The 12619-nt window shown below is 35.6% G+C and overlaps 1 protein-coding gene across 9 annotated transcripts in view; it reads right to left on the minus strand.

Moving 5' to 3' along the window:
• Window positions 1–813: 813 nt before the first annotated feature.
• The window catches only part of CGNL1 (cingulin like 1), a 55777-nt gene continuing 43971 nt past the window's right edge, over window positions 814–12619 (minus strand). For 8 of the 9 annotated variants that reach the window (XM_064668195.1, XM_064668189.1, XM_064668188.1 and 5 more), the window contains 6 exons: window positions 12255–12344; window positions 6441–6524; window positions 5181–5305; window positions 4517–4625; window positions 3631–3794; window positions 814–2996 (listed from right to left, as the gene is read on the minus strand). In XM_064668195.1, coding sequence (XP_064524265.1) covers window positions 2849–2996; window positions 3631–3794; window positions 4517–4625; window positions 5181–5305; window positions 6441–6524; window positions 12255–12344 — 720 coding nt within the window. In that variant the 3' untranslated portion in view covers window positions 814–2848. The remainder of the gene's footprint in view (window positions 2997–3630; window positions 3795–4516; window positions 4626–5180; window positions 5306–6440; window positions 6525–12254; window positions 12345–12619) is intronic. The other variant, XM_064668187.1, reaches the window with a different exon arrangement.

Here is a 12619-nt window from a genome sequence, read left to right on the forward strand (position 1 = left end):
TTTGTTTAAGAGATATTATAGTACCATGGAAGAAATCTGAAGGACTCTACAGCTCAGAATTCAAGCCACATCTCTGTAATCCACCCGAAACTCTGATGTTTATACAAACTTCTGGGGACTGGATGTCTCACAGCCATGTTTCCTTACATATTCTCCCTCTTGTTTCCTTTTATGGGTCAAGAGCTTCTTCTGAAATTCATTCAAAAACAGATTACATGAAAATATCAGGAAAATTTTTCTAAACTAAACCTTGACTTAAGATGAGTTTTGATAAAAATAAATAGGAGATGAACAAATCAGATGTCCTTAAACTACTATCAGTCTTGTTTGTGGCAATCAAGATGATTTTGCCATCCCCAAAGCCAGCATGTATCAGGAAACAGAGCTACCAACTGGTTTGTGAATGAGTTGAAATAATGAGTGTCTTAAGATTTTCTTTGATTTTAGTCATATGATTTGAGAACTCTAAAGAGGAAATGCCATTTCCAAGTCTAAATGAACAAACTAAAGATGAGTTTTTTCTGAAAACACGTGTGGGGAGGGATGTGTAACAAGAAAGGTCTCTCCCAGTAAGAGTCTGCAAATAAACAATCTGTCTCTCTCCTTCTAAGTTCAAATGTGGAGCCTTCTAGATGTTACACCTGCCACCTCTTTACAAGTTACAAAGAAAGCAGCCATCCAAAGAGAAGAAAATGCAGAAACTTGTTCACAGCATCAGTATTTCCTGGGTAATTATTTTTTTGTTATGTTTTAAACACATTCGTTTTCCATATGAAATTCAATTGTCATATCAAGCTATATGCACATACAAGGTAGAACTGAGAGAGCTGACTGTTTATTTTAAGTGAATTTTAGTTTACAGTTTAGTGTAACTGGAGGTAGATGCAATATTAAGTGATTTTCTTCCAGTGGTTTGAAATAAGAGTCATCTATGAACATTGTAGGATAAAGTTCTGGGGGTTGGAATCAGTTGTTTAAAGATAAGTCTACATAAACATGCAAATGAAACAACAACATATAAATCACAGGACGTTCTCTGATGATTGTCAGTACAGTGTAGTGCAGGTCTTCTTGGACAAAAGGCTGTTTCAGTGTTGTCAAAACAGTAAAGCTACTGCAAAAAATACACGTTGTTGGCTACTTGAACACATACAAAATACAGAGACAGTATTACAACTATGCTGTTCATATTATTTCCCATATAATTCAAATGATCAAACTCAAGTTGAAGGGAATTCCATGGCAAAAGAGTCTGTGATCTGCTAGGCATGAACACATTTCTGATCCCGCAGCAGGAGTTTCCTTCCATGGAACTGCATGAAAAGGGATCCTACCATTGTCAGGAGTTTTGCCCTAACCCAGTCTGTCAGCCTCACTTTCAGAGCTGTTGAATTTGCTCTCTTCAGTGGATTCCTTTGTGGGAATACTGGAGGCTCCCAGAGACTTCAGTTCAAAGTATTTCTTGACTGCATCAGTGAAGAAGTGCTCACTAACCTGTAACTGGGGACAAATACTAAAAAATGGACAAGACCTAACTATTGTAGTAGTGCCCCTTCCTTAGAATCCTAGATTTGCAAAGGAGCAAAACCAGTCTAGTGTGATATAAGTGGCAAAAAAATATTTTTAGCAACAAAATGGAAAATGTTTATAAAATCAAATCTTCAATGCTCTTTCTTTTAAAATTCCCACAAAGTTTGTTGAATAGATGGATTGCCCAAAATACTTCCGTAAACTGAAATACTAATATATATCTGCAAATATGACCACACACTGCAATATATCACAAATAGATGCTCAATAAAACCCAGGTTACATGTTTTGTGTTTCCCTGGTGCAATTTCTTGCAAGCAAGCATAAAATTTTGGTATCAATTACTGAACAGATTTAAACATGTATTTAATTCAAAGACCACAACTAATTTTACTGAAACGAGGGGGACTCTTTAAAAACTTGAAGATAAGACTGTCCCAATGTCCTCAAATCAGCAGGCTGCTGATTTAACATTCTGCCTCTGGTAGGACTGACTTCCTTTCAGGAAATGAAAGATATCAAGTAATAACTGACATCATTCTCACCCTTCCCTACGAAGAACAGAAAGCTTCCCAAATGAAGCTGATGAGGAAGTTGTAGGCAGGCCTCTCTCATCATGCAGACGTGCTGGTCCTTTTAAAGTCAACAGGCAGGATTAACATTTGACCTCTAATATACAGAACATACAATAAAACTTGCACTGGTTTTTAAAATGTACTTCCTGGCCCAGGAACTGTGAATCTGCTCTGTAATGCACAAAAAGTATTCATTTTCATTTGTTTTCCTCTTACTGAAAACTCAAATATAGCATTCAATATAACTTTAAGGACTTTACATATTAAACTGATTTATATAATATTAGAAACTTTACAAAATAGTACTAAAGTAGTCAATAAAAAGATCAAGTTTAAAATATTTACATTTTATACATCATTTCCCCCTACTTACAATTATTAAATAATCTTCTGTGGTTTCCTTAATTTTAGGGAAAAGCTTTTAATAACTAAAAACTAATTTTGAATTACTTTCAAATGGCTTTTTACTTAAACAGAATTTTAGCAAAATCCCATTTCCAATATGAAACATTATCCCTGTGTTTTCAGTAGCTGTTATATACATCTTGTGTTTTATAGCTGTTTTATAAAGCAATCCTATAATAAACAGTGGAGATCTAAATAAGAAAATGGCACAGTATGGATGGAAACATTATATTCCCAACTCTTAAATCCCTTTATGTCATTTGGCTTCTAGAACATCCAGTTTCTTGATAATTTATGTGATTCTTCCAGTACTTTCAAGGAATTACATCATTACTTATTTAGATTTTTGTGTCATCATCTTTTGAAAAGTTATTTCCTGAAGGTACTTCACAGAGACTGTCACCATCTGTGCTGAAATCATCATCGTCGTCGTCATCATCATCATCAGAATCAGCCAACATTTTACTTGGTGACTTCTTCAGTCTACTAAAACAAAAATACACATCTTTGCTATTAAAACAGCACATCTACATGCACAACATTTATACAAAGCTTAAAACATTGACTGGTAGGATTTATGTTTTTAAAGGATGCCAAAGAAACTTGTGCTTCAACAGGGATAGTTTTTCATGGAGTACACCTTACATGAAAGGAATGTGCAAGAGTGTGAAGAGCAAGCAACCACATTTTCAAGCCCCTCTAATTAAAGTGACAGACAGAGGAAACCAAAAACTTTGCACACTGGTATGTTCAAAGACAGCTAAGGAAAACTAACACAGGATAACTGTACACCTCAGCCATTAGCAGGAAATTTTTATTACTACAAACAATACCAGTGTCAAGTCCCACACTTTTTTCCATTTTATATGCCCTGCCTCAATGACTTTATTCAGCAGGGAGACCCTGGAAAGGTTGGGACACCTAGAGCACACTAGAAAGAGTCGGAGAACATCTGCAGAGAAAGGAAATGCAGAAGAGTTTCACAGGTCTGTGTCTTAAACTCTGTCTGCTTACAACGAACATGTAGAGGAAGCCCTCAGTTTATGGACTACGGGAGCAAGAGGTCAAACTTGTGAGGGGTGGTGTGATACACAGCTGTAGGTCTGACAAGCCATCCTACCTTAACTCTTTCTTTGCAGTGTTAAGCTGTCCTTGCAACTGTTCATTTATGTCGAGTTGCTCTTCAAGTTCTCTCTGAAGTTTCTTTTTCGCACTCTCCAATCTGTCTATTTCTTCTTCAGCTTCTTCCACTTGACGTTTCATTGCTTTCAAACGCAAACTCAACTGAAATATTTACATGTCAGCTGATTAGAGGACTGTTTTAATTAAAGGAATTTTATTCTTCCAGCATCTATGAGAGGGAGAATAAAGACAAAACTTTGCCAGTGTAGTGACACTGTAATCCTCTGCTTCAGAAATATCTGAAAGTCAGCATTAGACTTTAAGAGAAATGATGGGATACCATTTTTTTTTTTTACAGATAATTTTAACAGACGTCTGCAATTTGAAACAAACTGTTCATTCTCTGGGCAGAACATTACTGTTTGACTCACGGGCTGAGATAAGTCAAGTTTTAAGCAAGGAATCAACAAAGACCACAGGAATGGTAGAGCATATTGCTATTAGAACATCAATGTAGGCTTAATACTTATAGCCTATATTTAACAATAAACAACTTGTTTCTTTAAACAAAATGTTATAGTGGCAAAACAGAACATATTATTTGTCGGTGTATTTATAGGATCAATTACTGTCTGTTAGCTGCTTTATTTCTTAAAATAATTACAGCATTGCTTCTACAAGTGCTTTCTTTTCCTAATTTCCAAAATGAATAACCATTTAATACCAGACAAAAGCACATGATGACAACGGCAACTGCGAATCTCACTCAGTGGGAGTTCACAAACAACAGAGTAATCAGCATCTACCTACATTCTTCTCATATCTCTTACACATGATGATTTATGTTAGTAGGATTAATATCAGACATTGGCATATTAGTCTACCTGGTCCTTCTGATCAGTCAGTGACAGATGTTCATCATCTACTTGCAACATTAACTCCTTCACTTTTCTCTCAAGTCTGCGGTTACTTAGTTGGAAATTCGCTCTATCCCTAGAAAACAAACAAACAAACAAAAGACATGTTTGTAAAAAAGGAACTGAAATACTTCCAATCATGATATAATTCCTTAGCAATCTTCTAAGAATCAAATAACTACTAATGGTCCCTACTTTGATTTACTGATTCCATGCAACATATTAAGAAATTTGTTCAAAAGTATGAAGGACTAAGTGGAATTTCTTCTGTCACCAGAGCAACATTTAGAAACAAAAATTAGAGACAAGATTAGAGAATGAAGTGAACATGCAAGCAGAAGTGTTATAATACAGTTAATATTTCTAAGTCTATTACTGATATTAGCCATTGATAAGACAAGGAGCTATGGAACCATGTTACAGTGCCCAGTTTTAAATTTATAAGACAACTTCTACCGTGCTTTCAGTCAAAAAGCAAATTTGCAATGCTTTTATGAAACAGTAACCATTTTAATTTTGTGCTTGTGAGGAAAAAAAAATTTCAAGTTAATTGTAATAGAGACTTAATATTAGCAAGAGGACATAATAAAAACATAAACACACATGTTTTGATCTTAACAACTAGTTTCACCTTTCTTCATTTGCAAGTCGCTCTTCCAGCTCTGTGATCCTTGCTTCCATTTGAGCAACAAGTCCCTCTTTACTGGACCGGTAAGAACCCTCCAGGTGAAGGATTCGGCTCTTCAGGTCTTTGTTCTAGGGTTGGAACACACTTGATTACTACTTATATACTCCAATTAACACATATCACCTTAACAAAAAATTAATTTCTTCAGGAAAACATAAGGTGATCACTATATTTTTAGTTCAGTAAACGTGGAAAAAGAATGTGAGATTTTATGGTTTACTACAAACAGATCTTCTATGACTGTGCCTTATCAAAAAGAATTTAGTGTTCAGCTTCAGTTAGGCTTTAAGATTAAATGGAGCCTTGAATTTCAGAGAGTTGCAAGCCCCTTCCAACAGTATTTTTTAATATGCCAATTTTTTTTTCAAATACTCTGTCAGATCTGTCTTATGCTCCACACAATTCTTTTGTCAAATTCTGTGTTCTTCTCCTGTAACTGGTGTATGGCTACAACAAGCAGACAAAGAAATTACATCCAATATCGTTTTACTCTATCAAAGCTGTTACTGAGTTTCCCCCTCCCTTTCTTAACTATCCAATGTTACACCTACTACATAAATAGTTTGAAAAAGATTTGTAAAAGCAGAGGTTTTTGCTCAGATTCACACTTCCATTTTTCTGAGGCCTGGTAATTTAGGTTTTCAATGAGGACCTAATGAAAGAGTTGCCAGGAAAAAAAAAAAAAGGGGCAAAAAAAGAGTAACATGAGAAATAGAAAATAAAGTTCTTTGTTACAGAACTTCAAACCATGAATTCAGGTCTCAAAAAGGACTATGATAAAAAAGCCAGAACTAAAGTATAAGAATGTACCTTGTATATACCAGTAGGTGGCATTCTTTTTTCTCAAACGATTTGAGATTAATTTCACATAATCTAAGGCACCAAATTAGGTGTGTGGTACAAACATGTTCTCTAAATTCCCACTACAATCTGTTTTACATTCCTGTGCTTGTCAACAATACTATGACTTGCTAAGATAGCTTTCCTCTGGATCTCAGCTAAGGGCCACGACAGTAATCCTGCTTTCAAAGATCACTGAGCTGCAGAAAACTTCTCTACTCCTATAGGAGAAAACACTCAACTAAAATCACAATTGCTTGAAATTGTATCTCCAACAGTGTTCCAGAAACACAGTTAACACTTTACAGACTTTACAGCTCTTCTGAATGTGGTCAAAGGATTTACAGCCACTTATATAGTCACCTGTCTTTCCAACGAAATTTTGTCACACTCCAAGTCTTGCTTTATAGCTCTTTCCTGAAGCAGCTCTGTCCTCATTTGTTCAATCTATCATAGAAAGAAAAGAGAAATTTTAATAAAAGATTTCATTTACATTTATCTATATGATACTTTGTGTATGTATATATATAATGTAGGCATACCTATGCAATGAGAAGAAATGCCCTTTCTCAGAATTCAAGACATCCACATGATTTCAGAAGAGCTTTACAGTTACAATCTTGAACAAAATTTTCTATTTCAGGGAGCTGATGTTATTCCCAGTACTTACCCTAGGCATTTTACAGCCACAGTGGATATTGTTGATGTTCAATATACATGTTCTGGAGCAAGGAACCGAACTCTAAACTGCTGCACGAGAGATACAGCATGTGGCAGGACAGAGTTCTGCATCACATCAGACTTCAAACACCTTTCACAAGTGTTGTCTCCATACTTAAATCTGAACCTCTGAAATGACATCTTACCTTTAAGCTGCTGACTAGTCTAAATAAAGTTTCACTTTATTAAACACAAACTTGTAGCTGCAGAGAAGTGCCCAGAACTCAGTGAAACACTCTACAGACAACTGTAGTTTTCTATATGAATGAGAACAGTAAAATCTCTTTTTCAACAGGCTCTGCTGCATAATGGACATGAACATTTCTCCCCTCCTCTGATCAGTGTTACGTCTGTCATACTGGGAGCACCAACTTCTAAGTTTGGGGAGGGGATGTTTTTGCCTGTCTTGTTAAAAGACAACTTTTGCTCCAGTTTCTGTAAATATTTCAGTTGCATATTCAATAACCACAAGAAAGATGTTAAAAACTACCTGATCCATCCAGAGTCAATGTAAGAATGCAGCATGAGTTTGTTTCATTTCACTATTGGACTTGACTGGAAAAAAAATATTAAATTTGAGGCTCAAAGAGAAACTCTGAACTGCTCAACAGCTGCTACTGAAACTTTGGAGCTGAAGGAAAAATCTGCAGTGCTGAAATACTTCTGTTGCCTCTCATTTCCGCTGAGACCCTCAAGTCTTCACAAAGACCCTCAAGTCTTTGCAGGCACAGCAAATGTTACCCCAGCATTTGTGCTATTTCCTGCACAGTGTTTATGATGCTGAATCACCTGGGGAACACAGTGAACATCTCTGCCAATCACTGTACCTGCAAAAACACTGATAAAGATTGCAGTGGCCACAGCATTCTTCCCTGCTCTACATCAGTTACATATGAACTTGCATAAACACACCATCCCAGCTAGGCAGCTCTAAGTTACACATTTATCTCAGTAAAGGCCTTACCAAAGTCATTGGGAATTCTTGCATAAAAAAAAAATCCAAAAGCAATGCTAAGAATGTGAAGGTCAAAAAAGTGCAGCACATCAAAATTTACCTTAGGCCTTTTTTTTTAACCACATTATAATATTAAAAGATATATTTTTGGTTAATCACGTGTTTAAAGGAAATAATTTACACTGTTTCTGTAGCTTTGAAATTAATATATGAATACAAACCACAGTAGCAATGCATGCAGTTGCATATGTTATGTCACACTATGGTTTCAGAAGACCAGAAGGCATTTCTGAAAACTAAGGTCAGAACAGCTACTAGAATACAAATGTTAGCTCATGGCTGTGTTCTCAACAGCCAGGTAATTTCTCAAAAGCTCTCATTGTCACACAGAAAGCTAATAATCACAAAATTTTATACATTATATAGTAAAATTTTATTTTATATGTTAAAATATTATTTTATAGACACAAATTAAAATCACGCATTTGTACAATGGCTGCATTTATTCATTAAATAGGTGAAAAAAATTTATAATGTGAGGGATTACCTAGAATTTATTCTGCTGTAATTGCTTTAGCCATCAAGACAGACACAGAAAGAAATAAAGCAAAATTTGGGGTAAAATGAATGACTAATTAAAAATGTAACTGCTAACTGAAGAAAGGGGTTTTGTTTTATGTAGGAACTTGCTTAATGGACCACTCCAAAGTTCCACTGTGCTCTTACTGTGCTCAAAGGCTGTGACAAATTTGTGCAACCTTCCCAAGATTCAAATTAAGGAATTATTTAGAGGACAATTATTATATTTCCAAGATGGCTGCTACTGTTGTTGGACACCTCTTGGTAAACACAACCTCACAGAATAATAGGAGAGAGAAAAAGTGCTGTATGTGATCAGGCTCAGACAGCTACGTGCAAATATATACGGGAGGTTGTAAAAAGAGAAGGACAGCAGGACACAATTCTTGCTGTTTTCATTTATCTCCTCCCATTTTTTCAATAGTAGACTCATAATTAACAGGCACAAAGCAAAAAAAAAAGCAGCTGTCTGCCAAAATGTGCTCAGTCTCACTTATTTCCCAGCAGTGAGAAGAACACACCAGTGTCACAGTACATACTCCATGTACACACCATGTAGAACTCTGCTTCATGTTCTACCTTTCCTGTATCTAATATATTTTAATTACAATAAAAGAACAAACTATTTCTGCAGCTTAAGTTATCACAGCTGGATTTGAAGAATGTTAACAACAAAAAAAAATGAGAAAAACAACAGTATCAGATTTTAGAAAGCTTTATCAGACATACCAGCATTTAGTGCCAGCTTTAGGATTAGAAGCAGCTGTTGAGTTCATTATTAGTGAAAGCAATTTGATTTCTAATAATGTTTTAGATGCTGTCACTATTGTTTACCATCCTGCACTAGGTTTACAGCCTATGTTTCTTAATTCCTAAGTAAAGTAATATACATATATGTATATATATATATGTGTGTGTGTGCCTATATAAACACCTACATACACAGTTTCTAAGCATGTGACCAAAAACCCCAATGTTTAACAAACAAGCTAAAGCCAAACAAACCCTTTGACACTTCATAATTGAAAAGCAGCCTTCATATCCACATTTTCACTTGTTTGCTTCCCACACCTGGAGCCAGCTAAAGAGCAGGTATACAGCTCTCCATTGGGAACACTTCACCGAAAGGAAGTGAACAATGCAGTCAGCACAATTTTATCCTTTCTTATGTATTGTAAAGTTGTCATGAAAACTAATTAGTCCCTTTTTCACACTTATTGGAAACAACTCTGAAGTTGATAGACTCATGTTTGCATTTTCACAGAATACAGGAACTGATGAAGGAATGTTAAGCACTTTTCAATTATGTTAGCAAAACCAACATGGCAAGAGGCACTTCATTTCTCTTGTTTGTAGGAAAAGAATCCATCATGTAGTAAAATGTGTCCTGTCCCTGCTCACTTTCGACTCAAAGAGCAGCTGAGCACTCAGGCTTTCCACATGTGTGTGTGTGTGTGTTGATCATTTTGGTCTTTCTACAGTTACTAATACCTTATCATTTTAAAACTAATAGGATATGACCCACTTTTCCCTGTTTCCACTTTGCTGTGGAACCTCCTGAGAATGCAGAGGAGATGAGAACAGTGTCTCATGCAACCATCCAGATTCAAAAGGGTGTTTAAATTAAAAAAGAATAACATTTTGTGGTAAATGAAATGTGAACTGTTAGTCCTGCCAATGTTTATTTGAACATTCAGCTTTATGTAAAATAGAAGAGGTTGTATAAATTTGTTTTTACTGAAAATTTGAGTATTATAGTTCATGATTGGTATGTTAAAATAACACATTTATAATGATAATTTGAAAAATGTACAGAAATACAGATATTACCAAAACAAATCCATTATAGTTTCTCATGTCATTATAAATGCTTAGCAGACCCTGAAATACTCTTTAGTAATTTGACTACTTAGTCATTCTGGCATAAAATCAAAACAAAGCAACCTTTGTAACTCATGTGTGAAATGAGAAACTCCAGACCGCAAAATAAACACATTTTTTACCCATTATGTAACATTTTGGTCACCAAACTGTATTTTTGGTTTCCATTCAGTTAGCAAATTAACTTACTATAGTTGTAGTGCAGCTGTAACTAAAGTTCTTTTATCCCAGGTTTACAAGAGAGGCACAGACTCCAGTATTAAAGGCTTCCTGATTTAACAATAGCATAACCCCATATTATGATGGTCCTTTACATTCTACTTCACCCACTGCCTTGGGCTCTGTACAATATCAGTGCAACAACAGCAAAAAGTCTGTATCAGAGTCAAACAGAATCTCAGTAACCTGAGTCCAAACAAAGCAGTGATGGTGCCTTGGTGCTTCAAGGATGTGTGAAAAGAAAGCTGAGCTCTAACTCACTTTAAATTCCCCAGCTGTCTCAGTGGAACACACAATTGCATCAAAAAGGCACAGAAACTAAGATTTTACTTTCTGTTCTCCCTCTGAAGCTAAAGCTATTCAAAAGAATGTCTGCAGTTCTTTTTTTTTTTTTTTTTTCTGGAGAAAGAAAGAGAAATGAAAACAGATTATTGTTGTACCTCAATGTTAATTGTCTCCTGGGCTTCTAGGAAATTCCTGTGAGCTCTAGCACTTCAGGCAGAGTTACATGAAGTTCATGTAGCAGTAAACATGCTGTAATGAGTTATGCAGCAGTTTCACATCTTTCAGAATGCACAACTAAGGCAAGGAACATTGTCTAGGCCATGATATTCCAAGGTAGACACATCACTGTATTCCTTTTCGTGAACTAATAAAAAACTTGCATAATCCTGACTACTCAGCCATAGGGGCTCTGGCTACTTCTGCAGTAATCAGGCCCTATACTCTACTTTTCTGGTTTATTATAAATCTTTGTTACAGGACCTATAATTTCCTATGTCAGTTCTTTCAGAAATCTCAAATAATACTAATAAGGCCTCTTAATGACCTCCTAATTCTCTTAACACTTACTGATTTCCAACTCAAAGGTCTCATCTGCAATACACTCCCTTTACTTCGCCCCACCTGCACATTCACTGGCCTTACAGAAGACAGAAGCAAAATATTTCTTTATTTGAATATAAAGGAATATATATATATATATAATTGAGGGCATACCTGGTGTACTTTTTATCTTGATTGAGGCCTCATCATACAATCTCCACAACTTCTCTACTTATACAGTCAAAATCCTTTTTGTTACTTGTTTGAATTACTATGATAGTTGCTGAGCTAAGTGAGACCTATCACTTTATCTTCACATTTTCTGCCCCATTAGACACAACCTCATTAATAAATCCTTCTTCCCTTCTTTCTGGACTATTGAACATAACATTTCTGGAACAAAAGGTTGATGTTTTTATGTGGAAAATGCTTTCCAACTATCTTACCTTCAGTTTTTACACTTGCAATGAAAACAAAGCTCTCTCTCTGGTCTAGCATCCTCAGTTCAGCTGATTTCACTCATTAATTCCACAGCTTCCTAAGCTCCTCCTCCTTCTTTGAAATCAAGACTCTATTATGCTGAATTACTTTCCAGTAAGAGTAAAATCATGATCTTTCAATTTAAAAGACTCTTCCCAACGGCCTTTCTCTGACAGCCTCAGCACCAAAACTGAGCCTGAAACAGCATCATCTCTGCATGCATCAGTGATTACCTGATGAAGCTCATCAAGAATATTACAGTATGATAATAGTCTTCAGGCTTTATATACATTCTGTGTCTGTTTTCCAGTTAGGAAAACATGAAAAAATTGTTCTGTGATGACGTGAAGGAGCATATTTACTCGTGATGGGAACTTGGGGGTTTTGGGTTTTCATACTCTTTTTAAGTATAGCAGATAAGTCCTATGCTAATCATTATTGAGTTGATCAATATTGATTGTGACCCTAATAATACTTTTTCATAGAACCATCATACAAAAGGAAACTTGTTCAAGTACCTGTTCTCTGCATCTGCTGATCCTCTCAGACAACAAATCTGAATTAGTCTTTTCTTCATCAAGCTCAAGTTCCAGGTTAGACAATTTGTCCTAAGTGGAACAAAGAAAAGTAATTTTAACATACTACTTCCCATCCTCTTCAGATTGCTATTCCTTAAACTTCAGGACTCCAACTATTGGAAAGACTAGGCCTGAAAACTGAAATGCCTCTTAAACCATGTGCAGAATCTACCAAAAAAGATGGCAGGTAGAGAAGCCTTTAAAGTGAATTTGTCTGACAGAAGTAAAATAGACACTTTGCTTCCTTTTTTTAATCACTCCCACCAATATCAAGAAAATAAGAGAAATTCTGTAATGTTTCTAGA

Source organism: Pseudopipra pipra, chromosome 12 (genome assembly GCF_036250125.1).
Source record: "Pseudopipra pipra isolate bDixPip1 chromosome 12, bDixPip1.hap1, whole genome shotgun sequence".
Classification (NCBI taxonomy): domain Eukaryota; kingdom Metazoa; phylum Chordata; class Aves; order Passeriformes; family Pipridae; genus Pseudopipra; species Pseudopipra pipra.